This window comes from Acipenser ruthenus, chromosome 15 (assembly GCF_902713425.1).
Source record: "Acipenser ruthenus chromosome 15, fAciRut3.2 maternal haplotype, whole genome shotgun sequence".
NCBI classification, from domain to species: Eukaryota; Metazoa; Chordata; class Actinopteri; order Acipenseriformes; family Acipenseridae; genus Acipenser; species Acipenser ruthenus.
This window is the reverse complement of record NC_081203.1, coordinates 25260210-25286825: the sequence shown is the minus strand read 5'-3', so window position 1 is coordinate 25286825 and position 26616 is coordinate 25260210. Positions and strand designations below refer to the sequence as shown.

General features: G+C 37.3%; 2 protein-coding genes across 4 annotated transcripts in view; one reads left to right on the top strand and one right to left on the bottom strand.

Annotated features, from left to right (window-relative positions):
- The first annotated feature begins 92 nt into the window (after positions 1-92).
- On the top strand, positions 93-10755 carry LOC117422378 (protein FAM98B-like). Of its 2 annotated transcripts, none has more exons than XM_034037342.3 (8): positions 93-374; positions 2329-2381; positions 3210-3338; positions 3441-3619; positions 4176-4256; positions 4575-4691; positions 9370-9537; positions 10207-10755. In XM_034037342.3, exons 1-8 carry the CDS (start codon positions 337-339, stop codon positions 10426-10428), a joined length of 987 nt encoding a protein of 328 aa, XP_033893233.3. In that variant the 5' UTR covers positions 93-336; the 3' UTR covers positions 10429-10755. The 2 variants fall into 2 exon arrangements, with proteins under 2 accessions (XP_033893233.3, XP_033893232.3); XM_034037341.3 differs by having other exon boundaries at positions 96-374; positions 2329-2477.
- A 2544-nt stretch (positions 10756-13299) lies between these two features.
- LOC117422376 (RAS guanyl-releasing protein 1-like) overlaps positions 13300-26616 on the bottom strand; it is a 32428-nt gene continuing 19111 nt past the window's right edge. The window contains exons 5-17 of one of the 2 annotated variants that reach the window (XM_034037339.3): positions 26459-26590; positions 24987-25140; positions 24266-24439; positions 23787-23903; positions 22891-23166; positions 22124-22204; positions 20212-20316; positions 19318-19427; positions 18300-18444; positions 17826-17862; positions 17175-17324; positions 15901-16220; positions 13300-14472 (exon numbers count right to left, since the gene is read on the bottom strand). In XM_034037339.3, the coding sequence (XP_033893230.3) occupies positions 14338-14472; positions 15901-16220; positions 17175-17324; positions 17826-17862; positions 18300-18444; positions 19318-19427; positions 20212-20316; positions 22124-22204; positions 22891-23166; positions 23787-23903; positions 24266-24439; positions 24987-25140; positions 26459-26590 (1936 nt within the window). In that variant the 3' untranslated portion in view covers positions 13300-14337. The remainder of the gene's footprint in view (positions 14473-15900; positions 16221-17174; positions 17325-17825; positions 17863-18299; positions 18445-19317; positions 19428-20211; positions 20317-22123; positions 22205-22890; positions 23167-23786; positions 23904-24265; positions 24440-24986; positions 25141-26458; positions 26591-26616) is intronic. The other variant, XM_034928161.2, reaches the window with a different exon arrangement.

Genomic DNA, 26616 nt, shown 5'->3' with positions numbered 1-26616 from the left:
AATTAATTATGCTTAACATTTTTAAACACGCATGTTCTGCCTCGTACATAATACACCACCAAATACTTGATATTCCGTGTTCCTGCTTCTTTACTGTCGACAGTGAGTGGAACCGATACATCACTTTTCAAGAGAACCTTCTTTGTGTAGGAACTACTGTTCCTGTGCATAAAAGTTTCATTCCGAGTTATTTCTGTTGTAACACCATGGCGCTTTACCGCACATTGTTACTTTAATTAAAAAAGTGTACATATGAAGATGTCAGCTTGAAAACAAAAACTTAATTTGCAGTAAACAAAAAACAAACAAACAAACAAACAAAAACAGCTTTTAACAATGGAATACGATATTCTGGATACGCTAGACGATCTTGGGTAAGTATGTAAATAGATTGTCGAAAAATGTTGTCATATCGTTTTGGAAAGCTGAAAATGTTGCATTGTATTCTCTGTCTCTCTCTCTCTCTCTATATGTTGTACGTTATTAGTAATATTACTTAGGCATGTCAAGAATATGCATTATCAAACTCTGTGACTTTAACAAAAATCCCACATAGTTATATATTTTGGTTATCGCTGCGAGCACCAAAACAGAAGGATGTCACTGTGTATAAATATTTAGATTTAATTTACGGTATACAATAGAATTGTTTGTACACGCTTATGTGAGTGCAGTGATAACACCGTGTAACATTTTTTTATTTATTTTTTCGTTCCTGGGTAGTAAGTGTTATTTCCTAATTGCTTATGCCTCAAAAGTATAGAACATGGCTATTATTCCCCACAAACTTTGCTTTTGTGACCAGGACAGTGATATTTTGACATTTACCTATTTTCCAGAACATTCCAGATAGATTCAGCGTTGAGTAAACTTGGAGTAACTTCTAGAACTTTCCAGTAATATAAATAGTAATATAAATACAGGGACCTTAAGCCCACCAGTTCAGTTTAGTTCCAGCTGCCAAAGTGGATACATATCTGCATTTTTCTGAGATGGCATCAAGGTCATAGGAGACTTCAAAATGGTGGCATTCCTGATGGGTCTCCAAGGCAGTTTTACCAATTTTCCCTGCTATCTTTGCCTTTGGGACAGCAGGGACACCAAGGCGCACTACCACAGGCGGGACTGGCCACAGCGGACCGAGTTCTCTGTGGGGAGGAACAATGTCAAGTGGGAGCCACTGGTGGACCCCCTGAAGGTGCTGATGCCACCACTGCACATCAAATTGGGCCTTATGAAACAATTTGTCAGAGCACTAGATAAGGAGTCGGCAGCCTTCAAGTACCTTCAAGACTTCTTCCCTAAGTTGTCGGAGGCAAAGGTCAAAGCCGGTGTCTTCGTCGGACCACAGATAAAGAAGATCCTGGAGTGCAATGAATTCCCCAAGAAGCTCACTAGTAAGGAGAAAGCGACTTGGAACAGCTTTGTCGCAGTGGTTCGGGGCTTCCTGGGCAATCACAAGGCCGAAAACTATGTGGAGCTGGTTGAGACTCTGGTGAAGAACTACGGCACAATGGGCTGTAGGATGTCCCTCAAAGTCCATATCCTTGATAATCATCTTGATAAATTCAAGGAGAACATGGGAGCGTACTCGGAGGAGCAAGGCGAGTGCTTCCACCAGGATATACTGGACTTTGAACACCGCTACCAAGGACAGTATAACAAGAACATGATGGGAGACTATTTGGGGGCTGATTCGTGAAAGTGATTTACAGTATAATCGTAAATCTCGAAAAACTACTCACTTCTAAATCTTTTTTGTATTACTTTAGTATAAATACATGTTAATTTGGATTCATATGTTGTTTTTTTCTGACTTTATGTGAACGAAAAGACACAAATTCGCCCGTTTTCTCATTGGAAATAGGTAAATTTCAAAATATCACTGTCCTGGTCACAAAAGCAAAGTTTGTGGGGAATAATAGCCATTTTCTATACTTTTGAGGCATAAGCAATTAGGAAATAACACTTACTACCCAGGAACAAAAATTTTGTTACATAGTGTAATATACTGAGAAATCTGACCATGAATGGTATGAATTTGTTGTGGGCTTTACCTATGTTATAGATTGTGAAGCGTCAGCTGTTGAACAGTAACACACACACACACACACATATATATATATATATATATATATATATATATATATATATAATATATATATTGCATTATTTCTGATAAAGTAATTGAAATTGGTCAGAAACTGAAATTGGTCAGAGTTTTTCATACCATGGCATTACATGTAATTTGCTTTGTTATATCGTAACCCTAATAACCAGCCTGCACTCCTCTCAAGAATAATGTTTCGCTCTGCTTTGTATTTAAAGGTACACAGGACCTCTGCTGGAAGAAGACACACTTGCAAAAGCTGCAGAAAATGGTTTGTTTTCTCCCGAGTACATCAACCTGTGTCTGTGGTTAACATCACAGCTGAAACATCTGTCTCTGTTAGAAGAGAGCATCAGTGCCTCTGCAGGTAATGACTTGCCTTCAGTGTCTTGGTGAAAGAAAATAGTTACTTTTTTTTTTCTTTGCTACAGGTTTGCTTTTTACTTTTTTATATTGTATTTTTTAGTGGCTTATAATTTAGTTTCTTTCTGTTAGCCAAACACACACACACACACACACACACACACACACACACACACACACACACACACACACACACACATATATATATATAGATATAGATATAGATATATATAGATATAGAGATATATATATATATATTTATGTAGATTACAGTGGGTGAGTTGACTATTCCTTTTATTTATTACTTCAGGCTATTATTCGAGACTTAGGGGGCTATTCAAGTTAATGTATAAGCACCACTTCTATTTTAATCATTGTGTTATTGGACCCTCCCTCACATTTCGCACAGACCAAAAAGCACTTGAGTTATAATCAAAATCAAACCCTTTGTGTACCAAGCACGAAAAAACATCAATGCTCTCTGTAACATTGCATGCACGTGAGGCACTTTAGAATTGAATGTACTTTGAATGGTTCTTATTGTAAATCTTTGGATCATTTTGTATTGAAGTACCTTCACCTGATTTCAGGAGTGATGTCTAATATAGAGACACCTTGGCTGATCTAGCCAACCAGAACTGAAGAGCACTGAAGAAAGTATCATTTGAAGTTACTCACTCTCTTTAAATATGCTGTTTGCCTGTCTCTGAAATGCCATGCTTGTGTTAATGCATAGATGATCCCGAGAGCTTCCAGCTGGAGGTCAGTGGCCTCCTCAAAGAGATGGCCTGTCCGTATCCAACACTAATCTCTGGAGAGATCAAGGACAGACTGAAGAAAAAAGAAGACTGTCTGAAACTCATTTGTAAGTTTGACATTTGTAAAAATGAGCTAAATGAAGTAAATATCAATGCTTTACTTGTAATATAAACTATTGTGTAAATTCATTTTGTTGTTATTTTGGCAGTATATTTAAGCTCAGAGCTTCAAGCTGCAAGAGTTCTTCAGGGCAAGCTTTCTCAGGTCCACTCAGCTGAGGGGAAAAGTGAAGTGAATCTGGATTTAAAAGCCATCTGTAAAACCCTGAAGCTGCCTGAACCCAGTAGCATGACATCTTCTCAGTTATTTCCAAATATAGAGACAAAGGTATAGTAGGCTATGGACACTATTTTTAGAGTTGCTGTAGTCTTGGAAATGTTTTTAAAAATTCAATACCATATCTCTTTTTTTTTTATAATATTTCGTAAGTGCTAGCAAAACTGACTTATGCAGCAGTCACCAAAGCTCAGTGTAGAAACTACAGAACAGTTCTGGAAAGGTACCCAACGTAAAGACATACTACTTCATTTTTAGACACTTTACATCTACATCTTTTGGGGGCTATAAAATAAAACAATTCACTGCATTTCTCAGTATGGTTGTACAAATATACTCAAATGATATCAGTAATTCCCTTTAACTTTTTTGTCTGCCAGTTTTAAATAACATTTAATTTAATTAAACCTGTTAAAATGTGTTAATTACACAACAACACATCACATCTAAAATACAAGTTGTTTTAATCACATTGTCAGAGAAGCTACTTTTTGATTGTTGTTGATTGGTAGTGTTGAATTAATCATATTTAACTGGCCTCGTTGTTGAAATTGGTGGAGATACTTTTCTGCTAGCTGTTTCTTAAAATCATTTATTTTTACTTTAGATAAAGGATATCCTTGCAAAAGCCCCAAACAACTGTGTGGGAAAGCCAATATTCAAGCAGACGCTAACCTTGGATCAGTGGGTAAGACATTGTTTCATATTTTACATGAAAGTGTTTTTGTAATGGAGAATTTCAGCCTGACAATACATACAGTCATGTAAGTTTGAGTTCCTGGCAGACAGAAATTCAAAACAGCCTCATTAAAACAGAAATCTATCAGACATTACTGTAAAAGAGTTTGATTTCAGGGTGGCAAAGTTGTTAATGTAAATTGCCCTTTAATGAGTTCACACTTTTCTATTGCATATTGGTATTTTAAAAACTGCTTCTGAGGAGTCTGACTGGTGGTGGTCAGCTTTGCACTCTGTTTTTTGTTTGTTTGTTTGTTTTAATCTGCAGGTGAAACTGGAGAAGATTAATGCAATGCTTTCTGGAGAGTATGAATGTCGCAGACGGATGCTGATAAAACGGCTGGATGTCACAGTGCAATCGTTCAGCTGGTCTGAGAGAGCCAAAGTAGGTGTCCAGGACTAGAGCACTTAGATTCAAATTAACAAAATAATTCATTTGGTTGGTTGCAACAGTGGACATCACAAAACCACCTCACAGTTTGGTACAAATGTCAGTCTGTCCTTCAGCAGGGCCCAGAACTGAATGGCAGAGGGTGTTCTGATCATGCCTAAGGTACACTTGCAGAGATGTGAAGGATTGCTCTCATGGGGCCTGCTTGCTCTGGGCCTGCCTTTAGCCTATGCTATTGCCCTTCATTTTCATCTATGAGCACTAGTGTTGATATAGTTTAGAATTAGTAAAATCTTGCTTGTATTTTTGGAATTTCTTACATTTCTTTGCTTGTATTTTGCATTTAGTACAAGTATTTCATGTTACATTTATCGGAAAAAGATCACCTTGTTCTAACTTCTCATCAGTCTAGGTGGACCTATATTACATACAGACGTGCTCAAATTTGTTGGTACCCTTGCAGCTCATTGAAATAATGCTTCATTCCTCCTGAAAAGTGATGAAATTAAAAGCTATTTTATCATGTATACTTGCATGCCTTTTGGTATGTCATAGAATAAAGCAAAGAAGCTGTGAAAAGAGATGAATTATTGCTTATTCTACAAAGATATTTTAACCCTTTGCGGTCCATTTATTAATCGCGCGTCAGGCACGCCAGGTCTAATTAATTTTCACACGCGCAGTTAATTTTATACGCGCTGTTTAAAAGTATTTTTTTTCACAGTCAAACGGGTTTAAATGGCCCTGCATATCAACAAAGCACACACTAGGCATCTCCAGCCCCTCCCCAGCCTTTTGTTTGCTATAGCGTTCAGCTGTGTAAGAAATAAATAATAATAATAATAATAGTCGTACATACCGATCGATCATCTCCAGATCACTCGTTTTATCACCAAACTCCTCAATAATGCGATCCAAGTCATTATTTTATTACTATAACATCTGAAAAAAGCTCTGCAAATGTCCATGATAGTCTCAGTGCGCTGACGCACTTAGCCAGCTTGTTTATTATCTGATACCTGATACCATGTATGACTATTCATGAAATACGCCTTTTTTTTTTTTTTTTTTTTTTTTTTTCCGACTTGTCTCGGCTCCTGTCGCTACCACTCGGCAATTGAATGGTTTTCTCTGCTTTTTCCGGAGAAAAAACGACTAAACACCCGTTTATTGCGTTGCTATAATGATGTCGGACCCAGTCCGACAAAGGACCTGTGAGGAATAATTGCAATGTCGGACCCAGTCCGACAATGGACCGCAAAGGGTTAAAATGGCCTGGACACATTTGTTGGTACCCCTTAGAAAAGATAATAAATCATTGGATTATAGTGATATTTCAAACTAATTAGTTTCTTTAATTAGTATCACACATGTGTCCAATCTTGTAATCAGTCATTCAGCCTATTTAAATGGAGAAAAGTAGTCACTGTGCTGTTTGGTATCATTGTGTGCACCACACTGAACATGGACCAGAGAAAGCAAAGGAGAGAGTTGTCTGAGGAGATCAGAAAGAAAATAACAGACAAGCATGGTAAAGGTAAAGGCTACAAGACCATCTCCAAGCAGCTTGATGTTCCTGTGACAACAGTTGCAAATATTATTAAGAAGTTTAAGGTCCATGGAACTGTAGCCAACCTCCCTGGGCGCGGCCGCAAGAGGAAAATCGACCCCAGATTGAACAGAAGGATAGTGCGAATGATAGAAAAAGAACCAAGGATAACTGCCAAAGAGATACAAGCTGAACTCCAAGGTGAAGGCATGTCAGTTTCTGATCGCACCATCCGTCGCTTTTTGAGCGAAAGTGGGCTCCATGGAAGAAGACCCAGGAGGACTCCACTTTTGAAAGAAAAACATAAAAAAAGCCAGACTGGAATTTGCTAAAATGCATATTGACAAGCCACAATCCTTCTGGGAGAATGTCCTTTGGACAGATGAGTCAAAACTGGAGCTTTTTGGCAAGTCACATCAGCTCTATGTTCACAGACGAAAAAATGAAGCTTTCAAAGAAAAGAACACCATACCTACAGTGAAACATGGAGGAGGCTCGGTTATGTTTTGGGGCTGCTTTGCTGCGCCTGGCACAGGGTGCCTTGAATCTGTGCAGGGCACAATGAAATCTCAAGACTATCAAGGTATTCTGGAGCGAAACGTACTGCCCAGTGTCAGAAATCTCTGTCTCAGTCGCAGTCGCAGGTCATGGGTCCCCCAACAGGATAATGACCCAAAACACACAGCTAAAAGCACCCAAGAATGGATAAGAACAAAACATTGGACTATTCTGAAGTGGCCTTCTATGAGTCCTGATCTGAATTCTATTGAACATCTATGGAAAGAGCTGAAACTTGCAGTCTGGAGAAGGCACCCATCAAACCTGAGACAGCTGGAGCAGTTTGCTCAGGAAGAGTGAGCCAAACTACCTGTTAACAGGTGCAGAAGTCTCATTGAAAGCTACAGAAAACGTTTGATTGCAGTGATTGCCTCTAAAGGTTGTGCAACAAAATATTAGGTTAGCGGTCCAATCATTTTTGTCCATGCCATTTTCATTTGTTTTCTTATTTACAATATTATGTTGAATAAAAAATCAAAAGCAAAGTCTGATTTCTATTAAATATGGAATAAACAATGGTGGATGCCAATTACTTTTGTCAGTTTCAAGTTATTTCATAGAAAATTGTGCATTCTTCGTTTTTTGTGGAGGGGTACCAACAAATTTGAGCACGTCTGTATTTAACGTTGGAACAGTACATAATAACGAGAAGCTATGCACTAAATTAATCTGTGTTAACCCGCCTTAAAGTGACATAAAGTGAAACTTAGTGGATTGCTGTACATGCTTATAATAGATTGAGTTGCATTTCTGTTTTCAGAAGATACAATCCTGAGGATTTTGTTCCTGGGTAGTAAGTGTTATTTCCTAATTGCTTATGCCTCAAAAGTATAGAAAATGGCTATTATTCCCCACAAACTTTGCTTTTGTGACCAGGACAGTGATATTTTGAAATTTACCTATTTCCAATGAGAAAACGGGCGAATTTGTGTCTTTTCGTTCACATAAAGTCAGAAAAAAACAACATATGAATCCAAATTAACATGTATTTATACTAAAGTAATACAAAAATGACTACAAAAGATTTAGAAGTGAGTAGTTTTTCGAGATTTACAATTATACTGTAAATCACTTTCACGAATCGGCCCCCAAATGTAGTCTCCCATCATGTTCTCGTTATACTGTCCTTGGTAGCGGCGTTCAAAGTCCAGTATATCCTGGTGGAAGCGCGCGCCTTGCTCCTCAGAGTACGCGCCCATGTTCTCCTTGAATTGATCAAGATGAGCATCAAAGATATGGACTTTGAGGGACATCCTACAGCCCATTGTGCCGTAGTTCTTCACCAGAGTCTCAACCAGCTCCACATAGTTTTCGGCCTTGTGATTGCCCAGGAAGCCCCGAACCACTGCGACAAAGCTGTTCCAAGCCGCTTTCTCCTTACTAGTGAGCTTCTTGGGGAATTCATTGCACTCCAGGATCTTCTTTATCTGTGGTCTGACGAAGACACCGGCTTTGACCTTTGCCTCAGACAGCTTAGGGAAGAAGTCTTGAAGGTACTTGAAGGCTGCCGACTCCTTATCTAGAGCTCTGACAAATTGTTTCATAAGGCCCAATTTGATGTGCAGTGGTGGCATCAGCACCTTCCGGGGGTCCACCAGTGGCTCCCACTTGACGTTGTTCCTCCCCACAGAGAACTCGGTCCGCTTAGAAGGGTCCACCATGCAGAAGTAGCAGTTGCTTGAGTGGTCAGTGGGTTCCCGCCAAATTCTTGGGATAGCGAACTTCATGGCTCTCTTTTCCCCTCTGTACCATCCTACAAAAATACATTTATTTCACCCATGACTAATGTGTAAGAGATTCTCGCAACTTTTTTCATATGTGATATATTTTTTCAATAACATTGAAAATTGTAAAACATTTTAAAATTAAAAACTTTTACAATTTTAAAAATTTTAACAAATTTTATAACATAAAATTCCGAGCAACAATTGTCCATCTTACCTTCCAGAGTTTTTTAGCAGTGCTCGCAGGTGAAATGAGGTGCCCAGGGTTTGTCTTGATCCCCGACAGGCATGCCGAAATATGCCTTGTAGGCCTCACACATCTTAGCAGATGCTTCCACGGAGTACGTTTTTGCTCTTGTCTTGATAAATTGGCTGCAGATATAGCAAAATGCGTCTGCCGGATGCTTGCAGCCTCTTGATGCCATCTCAGAAAAATGCAGATATGTATCCACTTAGGCAGCTGGAACTAAACTGAACTGGTGGGCTTAAGGCCCCTGTATTTATACTACTATTTATATTACTGGAAAGTTCTAGAAAGTTCTAGAAGTTACTCCAGCACTGAATCTATCTGGAATGTTCTGGAAAATAGGTAAATTTCAAAATATCACTGTCCTGGTCACAAAAGCAAAGTTTGTGGGGAATAATAGCCATTTTCTATACTTTTGAGGCATAAGCAATTAGGAAATAACACTTACTACCCAGGAACCAAAAAAAAATAAAAAATTGTTACACGGTGATACATGTTGTTTTCTAACTGCTTTATGGATAGGCTGTTGCTTGGTTTTAGCTATGTATAAACCAGTACTTTAGAAAGGTTAGGCTTGTTTTGTTAACATTACAGGCACACACCGACAACACGGCGAAAGCATATCAGCCCAAAAGACATGCACTGTCCATCAAGTCCATCATCAGTGTTGCACATCTGCTGGCAGCACGAGAAGACCTTTCCAATATCATAAAGACAAGTAGTGGATCTACTCGAGAAAGGACAGCATGTCCTATTAACAAGGTATCCACTTTCAGCACTTTAATCCTTTCACGATTCCGATGAACACTTTGAGATAGTAATGAAACCTAGGAAGAGGGAAATACACTTTCTGGCCACTTTATTAAGACCTGTACCTAATATCATGTTTGGACAAAGTTTGCCTGATCACAGCCTTTATGTGACATGGCATAGACGACACAAGGTGCTTGAAAGTGTTTTGAGGGGGAGGGGGAGGGAGACATGAAAAATGCTTGAAGACGTGCTATTAAAACAATTCACACAATACTGGCCTAGTGGATGGGTGAATTATCATCTTGAAAGTAACCATTCATTTCAGGGAACAAGTACAGTATTGTTGGGTGGACTTGATCAGCAGCAATGCCTAAGTTAACTACAGCTGTGTTATATTCCTGCAGGGGATCACATGTCTCATCACATGATAAACCTCTAATCGAGGGTGTTGCCAAATCCAATTGGATAGACCGTGTATGTTACAGCCTGGATTTAAGCATCCATATTCATTATAGGATAGTATAACATATGTTCATACGATTTTACACGATTGCCTGGATGTGTGATCTTTTGAAGTCATTCAAGTCATTCTTGTGTTTGGAGTTCTGTTTCCCCTTTGAGGCTTTATTATTTACTGTTGATTGTAATATATTTATATGCAATTTTTTTCTTCTGCAGATTCTTATGGGCAAAGTCCCCGATCGAGGAGGGCGACCATCTGAGATTGATGCCCCTCCTCCAGAAATGCCCCCCTGGCAGAAGAGGCAAGATGGGGGAGGCAGAGGAGGGTGGGGTGGCAGGGGAGGGGGAAAAGGAGGTGGTGGGGGGTTTAGAGGGAGAGGGGGCCAAGGTGAGGGGTATAGAGGAGGAAGGCAAGGGTATAGTCGTCACTGGGTATAGAAATTGTGCAGGTATTTCATTGGACGCTTGGACAGACCCGAAACACAGTGAGTGGTGCCTGTCTTTTGCTGCAACAGTTCATAGGGAGAAGTGAATTATTCACTTCACACCTGTAATAAAGATTTGCACCATGTACTGTGGGGAGAATAGCTGTAGGTAAGAACATTTTACGGTTTATTTATAAAGAAATGCAGTTTGCAGATGTTTTGGCCAGGTATTTTGTTTCTCCATAATTGTGTCAAAAGGTGGCACACTTTGAGTTGGATTCTAAAAGGAAAATTAGTTTGGAGTTTATTGTTTCTTAAATTAAACAGTTTGTATTTTAAAGTGATTCTGGACTATTTTAATCAAGGGGATACCACTGTGTTTAATCTGATTGTTTGAGACAGATGAAACCAATGTGAGAGATGTTACAGAAGATAATATAAACGTATTTTGCTAGTCCGTGGTATATATATATATATATATATATATATATATATATATATATATATATATATATATAATGATGCAGCTTACATTTTGGTGTAAAGACTGTGGCCTTTTAACCGTGAAGCCTACAATCTATGTTAAATAGCTGATGCAAGTAAGGCATTTGCAACACTGGTGTAAATTCCATTTAATCCAAACTGATTTAAATTATATATTTGAGTGTCCAATTCTAGCCCGTGACCAGCAGGGGGCATACAATATAGGTTTTTATGTAATTGCATGAAAACCTTCATCCATCCCTGTTTAATAGCTAGACAATGCTCTGTTCAGTCACTCTCTTGTTATGCTTTTCAGTCCTAAGTAATTTGCTAACCTAGGGGCATTCACATGAGAGACTAGCATACAGAGCTCCCTTATTTAAAAACAGTATTTTTGCCTAAAATGATATCTTTGTTCTGCTAATGTACTGTAAAAGCCTGTGACTTTGTATGGGCCACAGAGAAACTAGTGCTCATTTTTTTTTTCCGTTGCCTAAAGTGCCAAACCTGAGTGCAGTTTTAATTGTTTGAAACCATCTGGTATGACCGTGTTGTCTCCTCATTTAATATACTGGCTATTTAAGCATGGTATGACATGCAAGATTTACCCAAGCTACAGTGCAGGGCACCAGCTGGAAAACCAGAAATACCACATGGCACCACATGGAATTGTATTATCTGTTAGTGTCAAGCGAGAGGTGAGTGGGAAGTTTTGAGATAGGCATCATATTAACTTGTGTCATATAGTATATACAGTACAATGTTCTATAGACATACATGCATTAATATATGGTAACTTTAGTAGAAACCAAAAAAGAACAAATCTGAACACTATTGTTTATTGCGACAAGTTGTCGCATGCAAATGACAGTGATCTGTCATAACAGTAGTAATCACTGTATCAATCTGTTCAAGGTAAGCATGGATATTTCTTTCTTGTTGTGGACAGTATTGTCATCAACCAAAATTAAGTTTGAGCCGACTGCACTAAAATAAGCTCTCACAGTCGTATGCAGGATCTCATCTCGGTACCTAACAGCAGTGAGGGGCCATTCTGGGAGACCTGGAGGTCCGTCCTACCCTCTGTTGATTCCAGTTCTAACTTGTGGTACATTTTGACGGTCATTTATCAATTGGGTTGCGTTTACGAAAGGTCGCCATGTGACTCTCTTGACATGAACGTCTTCCCGAGGGATTGTGATTCTTGTGCGTTCCCCACCATGTTGTCTGACAAAACGGTGTTTGGTGGGTGTGGCACTTTCTGTTATGAGGGTCTAATAAAGGACTTTATGAACCACCTTCTGTTATTCCTCATTTTCCACCGGTAAACGGTAAAAAACATCAGCCATTAAATAAATGAATAGCACAGTATGGAACTCCTCAGTTGAAAATCCTAAGCAAACCTTTAGTATATGTGTTTTTTATAACAAATATCTTATAATATTATATCAGCCAACCTTGTATGAAATAACGTTATGCTCTTTACAGTTTGCAACGATAAAATTGGTTGTGCTTTCTGTTATTTGTGTTCATTTGAAAAGTGTATCAGAACTTGCATTTTAAATTAGGGTTAAGCTGAACTGCACAGCTTTGCATCACATTTGTTCAAAAACGTACTGCAAAACAAATTAGTAGGAAATGATAAATTAATGCTAGGTTTGCTCATAGCTTTACTTTATGGAGTTGATTTCCTGTTTGAAAAATACAAAATGGACCTGTGTGTGTCATTAAGCTTATATCACATGATTGTCTTTTCTGAATACTACTGTGAAATATTCTTTGCATCTATTTTGTTTGCATTTTCAGCAAATATAGGAGATCAAAACCTCAATTGAACTTCCTGTTTATGGTTATTTCCAGCCCATGTAGTACTGGCAGGAAATCAAGAATAAGTCACAAAGGATGTTTAAAGCACCTACACTATAGGCTGTGAAGAAATTGTCCAGAAGATGACTAGCTGTTTTGCACCTTTTTCTATTGCAGTACTTTGCTGTTCTGTAATAATAGACAAATGGACACTTTCAGTGGCAACGATTGTCAGATTAAATCTTTGTAAGTAGAAACTGTGTATTTTAAAAACATAGCCACAGCTTAGCTTCTATTTGTATTAAAATGCAAAGGAAGACATTTCTTTCTTTGCTTTACTGTAGACAGCAAACTGAGGATGCAGCTAAACCAGCAGACAACAGTTGACCTAATCTGGAATTCTGCAATAGTGATGTAGTAGGAGAAATATTACATTACAATCTGTAACTCTGTGTTGGCAATCTCTGTTTTTGTGCCATTTGTTAAATATGTGTTATCATGTCCATTAGCTTGAAAAATACACCCCTGAACCTATTGGCCAAAAAATTTAGGACCACTAAGCTATACCAATAGGTGTTTTTAAATAGTTTAATTGTTGAATATTTAACACAGTAAAAACACTGTATTCCACAACGTTACAGGCACAGTATATAAACAGAGGTCAGTAATACAATACATTAAAACAACTGTACAATATATTTATATATTTACATATTTACATATTTTTCTAAATCACAACAAATACTGGTAATAAGTCAGTTTTGGTTCCAATTAAATTAATAGGATCCTGAAGGATCCAGGCAAAAATGTTACATTAACTTCACTTTTTACAAATACACATCTATAGGAGTACAATGTCCTTGGTAGGGTTATTTAGAATATTTTACATTTTATACAGATATTAATAAATGAAGATTAAAACAGTTTGATATGTTTGAAGTTTTCACAAAACTACAAAATTGAGGCATGTAGGGATTTCATTTGAAACCATTATTCATCAAAATACTGAAACATAAAGTCAAACTGCTATTAGGTCAAGTTTACCCTGAAATTTGACTTGCTACAAATATTTAATTCTTTGAAAAGTACTTAGTAATTTGTGCTACAGTTGTAAGTACAAAGCCTGTTGTACTCTATATATTTGGTATCAAATAACTGTGCTGTATCTGTTCTTGTAGGCATGTTTTTAATAGAACTATAGCTCTAATACATTTGGTATTTTCAGGATATCAGGGAAATTCATATTAATAAAAACAACATCCTTGACCTAAATAATTATACTTCTGATACCAACAATAGTATTTTTCTGTATCAGACATTCAGTTACTGACTGAGAAATCACAAGTAAATTACAGATCATGAATAATTTACCTGATACCAAACATGACATTATTAATGTAAAAAAAAAACAAAAAAAAACAGCTTGTTGTATCTGTGATGATTGTGACATTTGTGAATATACAGAAGCAAGTAAACACAACTGGCTTGTTAAAGCAGCGAGGCCTACAAACAGCATTTGGAATGTCCATTTAGTTGGTTGACCTTTCAAAAAGTTCTGTCCGTGCCTGAGCAAGCACACCAGCGTCACGGAGACGGCAGCAGCTTGTCGGGCTCTTACTGAAAGTTCTCTGCATTATGAGGAATCTTCTGGTTCCAGGGGGTGGAGGGTGTGTCTTTTGAGGAGGGTTTGCAGCACCTCAACATCTCGTTCTGATGCCTTTAACTTCCGCCGCAGGGTCTCATTGGACTTCTGAAGAGTGCATTTTTCCTAATTAATTGTTAAAAAGATAAACATTAGTGTATTTATTTTTTCACTTCCTCCAGCTCACCAATTAACAAGGCTTTAGAGACAGAGGAAGACGTAGTTATAGAAGGATTTTATTAGATGGGAGCTAGTCTTAGTTTTTCAACCCTCTGCCGCCACACTAATCACAGCTAAACCATTTAAGCTAGCAACTTCAAATTTTCAGTGTTGTAAAAACTCAGAATCTAATGGCACCCTTCAATTTGACCTGTGACCCAAGATGGCTGCCTTATGTGACTTCTTGGTTTCCGGATGATAAAGTCCTGATGCTTTGAGATATTGGCTTCATACTCAGTACACAGGTCTATCTGTGATTCTATGGGTCAAGTTTGATCAAGAAAAATGAACCCTTTCCAGCCTATTTTTTCGCACAGCTGCTACCGTTTGTACTTTATACAAACTTGGAGTTATCTGCGGCCCGTTTTACATAGAAAATGACACCAACTTACGCATGCAGAATACTTTACCCAATTTAAGGCATGACAGAATCTGTTTTTTTGTAAATGTGTATGTTTGTTTTACGTATCGTTATTGCAAATATGAATTTGTCCCGATACATAATCACGCTTTATATAAAAGGTCAATGAATGTCCGGTTCCTCTTAAGCGTGTTGCTATGAAGTTGTTCCTGCCTGTTAGCATGTTACTGATTATTTTATCTGTATGCAGTAAAATAACTGACCACAGTTATTCTAGATGTACTTTAGACAGGGCTGTCTGGCAGGTGGCTCTGAGATCCACAATATGGCTCTTTTCAAGTGTGCCATTTAGTTGTTTAAATCGATTGTCTTTGGTAGAAGCAAATACAGTGAAATGTGTATAATGAGAGGAAAAGTGCTGAAGCTGTGTCTTAGAGTAGTTGCTACAACCTACAGCTATGGCCAAAAGTTTTGCATCATCCTACAGAATGAACTAATTTTGCTAAATAAAGTCGAATGAAACCTGCTGAATAATGTTACGTTAACATATTGAATTACATCTGGCATTGTAGTTTTGCCTATACTTCACGAAAAACTGACAATTTGAAAAAATGTGACATTTCGAAATCTAACATGAAATACTGTTCTGCTATTATGGCTTCCGGTATACTTTTGCAATATAATTTTGTAGTTTCTTTGATCACATGATGTTAAATAAAATATCTAAATTATGTTCACATATATTTAATTGTCTCAATCCTAAAATTATAGGTGATGCTAAACTTTTGGCCATAGCTGTAGACAGATTGTTCGTAGTAATAATTATGGTCTAAGCAAAATCAACAATAGAGAATGATAAAGAACACAGTAGTAGGGTATGAAACACTTAAGAAATTAAATCCTGTTAACGCTGTAACATACATGATACAAAAGGTCAGTTTAAGATTGCATTTACAATAAGAGAACAAAATTACCATTTCCAGCTGCTCGTAGGTTGGCTTCACAGTCGAGGCTCTGTTCTCCCACTTTGCGTAGGCTCGTTTGCGGACTGGCACAGGGCTTGGGCAGGGAGTAAGAGGTGACGGGCAGGGGGAGAGTGGAGCAGGCAGTAAAAACACAGATTCTGGGGACTGGGGCCATTCAGTCTGGGTGCTTTTGTTCACTGCCCATGCTTTTGGTTCTCCTGAGTGTGACTGTTCTGATACACTTGCAAGAGTTGGCTCCCATTCCTTGCTTTTGTCTGAATGCTCGACTCCTTCACCATTAAGGTATGTGAACTGTCCATCCTCAGAACCTGCAATAATAGAACCATTGAGATTAGACAGTTTTTACCAATTGTATTTTAAGGCAAACCAAAGCATGTATATCCCATGATTTCCCATGAAATTCAGGAGAAAACCCAACATATCTATAATATGACAGATTATTATATTACAGGTTTTAAGTCTATTTTCTTCTTTTTGGTGAAAGGTGGAAAAGTGAAAAGGTAAGAATGTGTTGGTCATCCATACCTTTTCAATTAATAAATGGCACACAATACATTGTGTGTAGAGTCTCTTGTTATCATTAGTCAACTCAGTTTGAGGGAGAGGACTGTAAGAGACACCCTAGACACCACAAATTAACTTAGTATAATCTCTGTTTCTGTGACTTGTAGTAAGGAACTATGTTTAAACATACATTTTATATACACTAGAATTATGTCAAATGTTCTATGCATTGGTATCTCTACACCTGAGAAGATATACTGGAAATTTGACAGATCCTTAACAGTGATTTATAACCGAGCATAGACTGTATATGGTAGTATAATCTGTTATAGAATGTGTATTTTTCAGTAACTGAAACAGTTTGCTAGTTTCAATGAAGATCTATTAAAATATTTCTCTGGGCTTTTAACACCAGCGATTCTGTGACCTTTAATGCACTCCTACACTGGGAAATAACCGAGTGAGCCTCTCAATTATGAATGATCAGTTACAGTAACTCAGAGGCAAAGTTCTGTTTTTTTCTGATAGGTGTTTACAACTGAATAAAAAAATAAAATAAATAAATAAATACTTAAGGCAAATCATTTCTTGAATTTGCTTGTTTGAACTGTCCAACATATTTTCTTTGTCAAATTCTGTATCTGAAATCCTACCGTAAGCCATTGGCTTGTTCTAAATTAAACAAAGTTTACTTTGTGCATGTTCCTTTCTTGGTAAGGCAGGGGAATATCTTTGTTCACCTGTAAAGTTACACATACCATGCCCGTAACCTCTGACCCCTGGAGTACAGAGTGCCGTTGGAGTGGAGCTTGACGTGGGGCTGTTGTCTGCTGCTGTGTTCTTTGCATTCTTTTTGCATTCAAACGCCACCAGGTCTTTGCATTGCTTGTGGCAGTTCATTCCACAGTCTGTAAACAGGTTATCAAAAAAAGATAAGGACGCGTCACTGTGGTTTCATCGTGCTGTCTGAAACGCAAGCTCTCAAACTGATTTGCACTTTGAAAACCTCTTTCATGCGCGTTGCAGAGCTCAGCTTGCAGTCTCTACTACAAAAACCACAGGCTGTGAATCTTCCACCGTGCTTACCTTTGTAACATTCAGGATAAAGGTACACAACAGCTAGGTTTATAAGCCATTTAAGAATTTTGCCAGGTAAAATTCATCTTTGAATCACCTTAATTGTTTATTTGTATTTTATTTATTTTCCAATAAACATGGGGCATTACTGAGAAAGTTAAGACAGACACAGAGATGCACAAATCTAATGCACTTCAGACAACAGGACCTAGCTCATTTTCAGCCAGGTTATGAAAAGGATCAACATGTAAAACAATAAAGGTTGAGTGTTATTTTTTTACATTTAAAAAAAAAATCCATATCAAGTAATAAATACATAAAATAAAAGTTACCTCTGCATCTGTATCCTTGCTTGATAACACCCCAGAGCTAGAAGAGAAGAGAGACCGGAAGACAGTTATAACAAAAGACAAAAATGTTTGATAAACCTGTACAATATTTTAAGGTTCATTTTGTGCCACACGCTTTATATGGTACTGAAATTAATTGTGCTTCCTTTTAACTTGTTTACAATTGTGATGTTTAATTGTTTTTAGAAGATTGGGTCACATGGCATAGCCATGTAATGGATGTTAATGTAAGCAAGCAGTAGATAATTTTGTTTAGCTGCATCTGCACTGTAAATTTAAAATGGGTTTAATAATCAAGAAAAGATAAACAGGTTTGTTTTTTTAATACATGGAAGGTTTTAAGAACAGATTTAGAGATGCACATGGTCATTCAATGTCTAGTGAGGTGGCAGATAGGTAACACAAGCTTTTACTGAAGCAATCAAAGAATGTCTGTCCGACGGATTATGCACTTACAAATCCAGCACAGTTGTCACAGAAAGTGGGTTTCATGTAGGTGGTCTCCTGGAAGTTGTGGATAAACCCCAAGCCCAGTTTGGAACAGATCACACTGGCCCTCATGAAGTAGGCAGTGATTTCCTCCCTACTGATCAGTCCTTCCCTGCACAACAGGAGAACGAGGTGAGAAATACTTCAGATGACAAGATGCTTTGACATGCAATATGTACAGGTATGTCAGAACACAAATTACAAACAGAAGTATGCATCAAAAAACCTCTTTATTGTGTATGTAATGATGCTGTCTTAGTCAGGCTAAGGGCTGGTTCATAGTGTGTCGATCAATGGCTTCAGAATGTGCAAGACGTTAGTTGACTGAAGGTAAAGTTCAGATACCAAAAACATTTTGGCTTTCATGGGCCAGATTATGAACTAGCTTTAACTTAACTAGCCTGTTTGTAATTAAACTTGTCCTGACAACAATGTTGATAAGAAATGGGATCCATGGGAAATATTTCACACCAGTACGTAACCAACAAATAATTATTCAATTTTTAATTTTACCTATCCAACCAGTAACTTGTATGCTGTGCCATAAAAGTCTATGGGAACTAAAGCTGATATTTACTGCATCTAAATTAACAGGCTTGGATACATAAAAAATTAAACAAAATAATCGCTGATTTTAAGCTATAAAAAAATGTATGCAAACCTTAGATATTTAAGGGATTCTAAATTAGCAAAAAAGCTCAATGAAACTTTCTTTATGGAAATTCCTATGAAGAGAACAAGGAAGAGATTTATTTGGTTTCACCTTGCAGGGGTGAAACGGGCAAAATGTACTTGAAAATTCCACTTCCTCTGAAAATGTTACATTTGAAAATAGGAGACAGTTAAATACCATGTTGCCATGATATTTCATGTTTTTTGTTTTTTTTTTCATTAACTTTACTGAGCATTAACACATTGCATAGATTTTGGTTCAATGTGCTAGGCAGTATTATGGAAATAAATGTCTGTTTTTGGTATTCCTTACTTTTCTTTGTCCATTACACAGAAGGAAAATGGGAAGCTAGCAGCAATCTTCTCAAAGTCCTCTTGAGAAATGTAGCCATTCTGGTCATGGTCATAATTTTTAAACACTGACTGCAAAATAATAAAAAGAGAGAGCTTTAAAAAGACCCAATTCCCTCATTATAAAGAGGCCCTTTATACTGCAGAACCAGTTCTCAGGTGGTACGGTCAGAGCGCCTATTTGCCCCATTATGGATTTCGACTGGCATCTTGCACCCAAAATATTGCATGGCTTCAAAATAGGTTTCTTTTCTTAATTTCTTTTCAGTATAACTATGGCTCCTGACCACAGCGTTATGGGAGAGGGAGCACTGTACCTTATTTATATGCCTGTAGCATTATTATAAAATGGTTCTGAGGAATAGTAATACATTTCATACTAAGGTGTACAGTATTGAAAAAACCTAAAACTATGTATTTCCTTGTTAAATTATGTAATTTCCTATTATTATTATTATTATTATTTATTTCTTAGCAGACGCCCTTATCCAGGGCGACTTACAATTATTACAAGATATCACATTATACATTATTTCACATACAATTACCCTTTTATACAGTTGGGTTTTTACTGGAGCAATCTAGGTAAAGTACCTTGCTCAAGGGTACAACAGCAATGTCCCCCACTGGGAATTGAACCCACAACCCTCCAGTCAAGAGTCTAGAGCCCTAACCACTACTCCACACTGCTGCCTGTAGATGTTAAATATATATGTTAAATATATATATATATATATATTTTATCATTTTGTTTTTTGAAAAGGGACGCACAACAGAAAGCAGGTGCTATTTAATGGAAACACAATATATTGTAAAGTATAAAGAAAGTGAAAAACTAAAATGGTGAAAAACATACATCCACCATCCTCTGGACATGTTTACTGATGGTCTTGGGATCCGGTTTGGGGGCCACCCCAGGTGCCCAGTCTGACACTACTGGGGGCCTGGCTGGAGTCCCTGGCTGTAGAAAACATGTAAAAAATGTCATTTGCTCAGTAAGTCTGGTCATTAATGAAAAAAGGGCTTGTTTAGGCACCAGATAGCCTTTTAAGAGAGCAAGCCTTAAATGCAAACAATAAACTTCTTGTCACAGTTTTAAAATAGTAAGAAAGTTTTTTTTATTATTATTATTATTATTCTGGATTAGCCAAGCAATTAAGAAAAAAATAAGAAAAAATAATAATTAAACACATCCAGCTCAGTGATAGAGTAGATGAATGGTTTCACAAAGTTGTTTTCAATGGGAAGTATATTAGTAAGATAATATGTTGATAAAAGCTATAAATGTACACACACCTTATTCTTTTTGGATTATATCTATATATTGGTGTACACAGTTTTAGGAATGCAAAAATCACACAGACAATAATCTTTACACTGTTGTTTCTCTACACCAGAAATCGATTACTTGGAAGAAGTATTTAGAATGGATTAACTTGCAGTAAATGGCTCGAATATTCAAGTTTGATATTTAAACAGCTCAATGTCAAACTTGGTGGATTAGATATTCTACATATACTTGAAGATCTTGAAAAGAAAATATACACTTAAATTATTCTCTTTAACAGAATAATTAAAATATATTGCTAAAATCTGCAACCAGCAGCCATGCAGTACTCAAGTACGCCCTAAAAGATGCAATCTGTATTTTAAACACTTAAGATAAATTTGTTAAAGTTTGTGTATATATTTGTATGTACTGTTTGTTGGAAAGTTTATTTTTAGACATGCTTTCTGCTGCTAATGTGCAAGTCATTTAAAGTGTTACTCATTCTAAGATTGCTCACGTAGACTGCTTAAATTGATCCGAAACCACTTTTTCCTAGCAATTCAATCAACAGCAGTTCTGTACAGTTTAAGTGGTTTGCTGTGTCGTTTATTATTTAGCTAAGCAAAAACAAGTTCTGTTAAAACTTACCTTTTTGTCTTTTAAATATCCATTAAAGCACATTCAATGTCAATTGAGTACCATGCCTCTTACTTGTAAACCTGTGTTTACTAGAACATTATAAAACAGATCAGCTAGATCATTCACTAGAGTGAATGCTTAAACACTCACATGTATCCTGTGGAGGACTGATAAGATTACTGATAAAAACTTAAACCTTAAAGTTCCCCACCTCGGTACTCTTGAGCTAAAATTCAAGCTCTAAAGACTGATAAACGGTATAGTTTGACCAAAGCATACGATAGAATCAAAAGAATGTCTGGGTAACTAAAAATAAAAACACATCTGTAGAATTCTTATTTTTACAATCCCAAATCAAATTAAATTAAAGTACAGTATTGTTATCTTTTTTTATTTTTTTATTGTACACCTGCATGTAAACATTTAACCTGGTATTCAGTTTCCCTCATCTGTGTTGCTGGGCCTATTTCCTGCTTGTGAGATATATGGCCAATTTAATTGGTTTAATCTGACATGTTGAAACAGCAAAGTGATGGTTTTGGTAACCTTGAGTTCAGCTGTTTCGTGGTGGTGTTTCTAAGCAGTAATGAACCAATGAACCCCGCTCCCCCAGAGCACAGGTGTGAAATGTCTTCCACTCAGCAAAATGAAAGAGAGAGACTATTTTAACATAGACAATATATACAGGTAAAATATACTGAAGTAACCTTTTGAATACAATGAAAAAATGAATGAACTACTGAACTGGATTTTTTTTTTAATGTATGTAAAGATTTAAAGAGTCTTAAACCACTAGATTGCCCATCAATATATGTGTGTGTTTGTGGCTCTGAGAACAGAGGCTGAGATGAATTCTCACCGGTGCTTTGCTGTTTCTGGGCTCACGCCCGTAGGACAGCTCGTAAATCTCATCTTCACTGTAGTAAAGGTCCAGTGACAGCTACAGGTAAAAAGAAAGTGAAATCACACATGCATGTTTGAATTTGGTAAACTTAACACATTAAACAAGGAGCTGAGTAACGCAATGTGAAATCTGTGCACAGCAGTGCTCAGGTTTAAGGTAAGCAAGTGGCATACCGTATTAGCGCGTAACATTGACTGTGGTCTGTTTTTCTGTTAAAGCCAAGATACTAGTGGTTTTCAAGGGATTTAGTTCACCAGTTCTTATCATTTATTAATAGTTACCTATAAAAGCATGCACCACAGCTGCAATGTTTAGCCATTTTACTCTGTGGAGTTGCAGTTGACTGCAACAATTGTGGGTTACGTGCTCTGTTCTGATGCCTGCTTTTAGACACAGACAACATACAGTACCATATTTGTGCAATATGGGCTTTTTTATGTGTCTGAGTTAGGTAATAGTGTTTGTTTGTTTTTTTTCCTCAACAACCAATAGTCACATTTTATTCCTTGCAAAATGACCTGGAATGTGATGAATATGCCCAATCAAGAAAAATAAATAAAATAAACAGGCCACCAGATTAGAATCTCATGGAGATTCATGTACCCGGTGATACAGGGCCACCACCATATGCTGTACTATTGAGTTTCTTTCAATGGAAACACAGCATCCTTGACAAAAGGCAACAAGCCACAAAGCTTCTGTATTGGTAATTTTCCACTCACCGTTAGCAAATGGACAAGGTCCTTGTTAGCATCCAGGCGAGGGGCCAGCTGCTGCAGCACTATCAGTTCATGGATATGGTTATAAAGTGTCTGAAGTTTCTGTACATTAATCTTCTTGTCTTCCACATAATCTGGCATCGCCTCATGCACTGAGATGAGGTCCTTCAGGTGAACCCCCAGGATGGGGATCTTAAAGCCTGTGCACTCACTGTACACACGCCTGTAGTTGTCATAGTTTCTACAGGAGGAGAGCAGCTCCGTCATCTCATTCAGTACCTGTGGGAGACCAAGCACAACAAAAAACAGTTTTCTACATTCAAAAATATATATTTTTAAAACATTTCAATATGACTCAATTTTTCAGCCAGTACAGTGCATATTCAGTTCACATACACAATTTAAAATGAGAGAAACTGAAGAATCTGCTCCCCAACTATCTAGGTATTCTCAAGTGTCCTGCTCACTCTTTTGAATTCTCTTCTGATGAATGCTCCTTTAGAAAACAGACAGCATTTCAATTCCATAAAAGGGCATGTATTCATTGTATGATATTTTATTAAAAATATGAATTCTTCCTTAGTCAGAACCATCCAAACGTCAGGAGGTTACATATTTAATATGTTCTTTGTATTTTGTGAGTAACATATAGGAACAGTTGCTTCTGCAGGTCAATCTGTCATACACAAGTAAAGTGTGTCTCTTCCAGTACTTCATTTACTGAAACAAACAGACTCCAATAACTGAAGGCCTGGATTAGAATGGACAAAGAGCAAGTGAGTTCCACTGTACCAGTGGACCAGGATTACAACACCTTCCATACATGCTCGGAGGGCTACCTGAATACATTTTACACATAAAAGATGGATTACTAAAGTTGAAAATGTGTTTAATGTTACCTTGTTAACCTCATTTGGTACATGTGAACTGGTTTCCTTGAGTCTAGAGATTGAGCTGTGGCATAAACCCCCAACCACTGCCATTAGTGTGTTAAAGTTCTGGACTTCATGGAGTTTCTGTAAAAAGAGAATGGAAAACATACAAGATGAGAGACATTAAGAGCACAGCTGTATTTCAGGGATGGTTACTGTATTGGGTCTGACTGCAACGCATGCTCCTGAACAAATCAAGGTTAGTAACTTGAATATAAAAGCATGTGGTGCTGGTGGTGTTCTCAATCAGCATGACTCAGCAAGAGAATGATTGTGAAGTTACGCTAGCCTGGAAGGTCTTCCAGTATTCTGGAGAGCTAAACAATTGGAGACGCGTCATCATGATACAACAAAAGTAATAGGCAAATAATAATTTAAATATTTCTTAACATGAACAGAATTTTAAAGATGAATATGGGGATATAAATAGCACCCAGGCCTCTTACCTGAGCTACATTAATGAACTTGGTGAAGACCTCTGCCCGCAGCTGTGCTGTGGGTCTGCTCAGCACCATCAGCTGAACCCATTGGGAGATGCCATTGCACAGCGCTATGGAGCGTTCCATTGCTGGGTTTTCCTTCACACAGCCATTGACAACATAATTCTGGTAGTCTGCAAACTGATCGAATGAAAGTGTAAGTACACCACAAACAAAAAAAATCATCTGTTTCTATTTATAGAGAATATCTAAGCTATAGGAATTTTGATTTAAAAAAAGACCAGACTAATAGACCAAACTGTTCTGTGGTTTTATCATATGGGGTTGAGGTTTAGTTTAGAATGAACATAATATGACTCTATAGCATATTTAATCTTGAGTATGTGGGCCTTATCAACAGTGTATCATCCACAATATTTAATGATTAAGATTTGATTAGGTTGAGGTTAAATATCTGGGGCATTTATCACACCACGATAAGATACCACCCATTTATTAATATTATTTATTTATTTTTAAACAAAATTATGTTAAAAAGTTCCAAATAAATAACTCTGAAGGTTAAGGGCTCCTACATTTACATTACTCATGTGTTGCTAGTTCTGGAAAATCAGCAGTTAGTTTTTAATTTTTACAAAAAATGGTGCAAACTGAACATAGTGGTAAATGTTTTGTGAATATTGGCCCTGGACAGTTTTGGTCAACCAGTACTTTTCTGTGGACTTACTGTTATCCTACGGAAAGACTTGAACTCCAGATAGGTGAGGTGCTCTGCCAACTCCTCAGGCTCCAGGTGATCAAACAGCAGGGAAACTTTTCTCTTCTTACTGCTGTTAGCTTTTATTCTCTGGGTGATCTTCCGGGACCATTCTCTGGCATTTCTAAAAACAAGCAACCCAACAGGGGTGTGCAAGACGAACATTAAACCATTTGGTTGATTTAGCTTGCTGTACATTAAATGTTTTTTGATTAGCATGCAGTAACAACCAGTGGTCAAAAATGGACTGTACAACATAAAGAGAAATGTCCTTTTTAGGTTACTTCTGGGCTTTTCTGGTGCTTGAAAAAACTTTATAATGCAAAGTTAAATGCTCAATTTCATATGCAGAAGCGCAGTATTTTTCAGCACCTAGACCTGGAAACACTGTAAAGCCCTACGTAAGAAAAAAAAATGTTGATGACTCACACTGATGACTATTCACAATCTCTAATTACTGCCTCTGAATGCATGTGACAGCCCGTGCTAGTGTGATATCACAAAAGGCTGTTATCTAAATGGCCAGCTTTTTTTGTAGGAACATATTTCAAGTGGGTAAAGTGGGTTCCATTGTAACATTTTACTTTGACAAGCTGATAGAGTAAAACAAAAGAAAAGCCCTCTATTAGCGGATGTCTGTCTGTAAACCTAAAATGCACTGTGATTTCCACGGAATGGTAGGCTCCCCGCCTCCAAATCGGAGGCGTACATTTTCAATTTCTCCATGACTCATTCCAAGTGGTACATTGTTAAAAGTGCAGTTACAAATCCTCAAATGTTCCTTTAAGTACAAAGTTGAACAATTTAGTTATGCTAGAGCAGATGAAACCAGAGTTGAGTCTCAAACTATGCCTAGTAATCAGGATTCTAGACAACACTGCATTAAACCTACAGAGACTAGTAAAACTATTAGAAACTAAAAACCCTCAAACGACTGCAAGCATTATAGGTAACAGAATGTTATTTAAGCAATAACATCCTGATTAGAGGGCATTGCTCTCTGGTAGCTGACCACATTGGAAAGGTTAACATACAGACAAGGAAATTGCCAAGGTAATAACCAGGGTTTTATTGTGTTTAGAAACTGGTAAACAGTGTCTTTATTGGTATTTTAAACATATTCAGTCTTTCATTTACTGATTTATTTTACTGTGTGGTAGTGCCCTGCAATGGAGCTTGCTAGATGAAAAACTTTGTCAATCTGTCCCCCAAACCTTTTTCTATTAAATGATCAAAAATAAAACTATGACCTCAAATGATTTAAAATACATCGTCACATCACATATCCCTGGAGAAGTGGGCATATCAAGGCAATTTGTTATTCTATATATACTGTACATGGGGGAGTGAAATTTGGCAGTATGAAATTTAAATCTGCATTCGGCTCAATGAGTCACTTCATGACAACCAAGTGAACAAAGTCTTGAAACTGAGATACTTACATCTGCGTTGTATCAATCAACCGGCAGTGTCTTTCCTCCCTGTTTTCCCTGACCAGTTCTTGAAACTGCTCCATCGTGTCAGTTAGGTTGGAATCCAATTGAAACATTATCCAAAACTCAGTGATCCAATACCTAAACCAAATTTAAAATAAACAAAA

What these genes read in the sequence shown, in the direction of transcription:
- LOC117422378 (XM_034037341.3), top strand. Translation starts at nt 337, where the DNA reads ATGGAATACGATATTCTGGATACGCTAGACGATCTTGG. An exon ending in GAGCATCAGTGCCTCTGCAG is followed by an intron (nt 2,478 to 3,209) that starts GTAATGACTTGC and finishes GTTAATGCATAG; the next exon opens with ATGATCCCGAGAGCTTCCAG. An exon ending in AGACTGTCTGAAACTCATTT is followed by an intron (nt 3,339 to 3,440) that starts GTAAGTTTGACA and finishes TTATTTTGGCAG; the next exon opens with TATATTTAAGCTCAGAGCTT.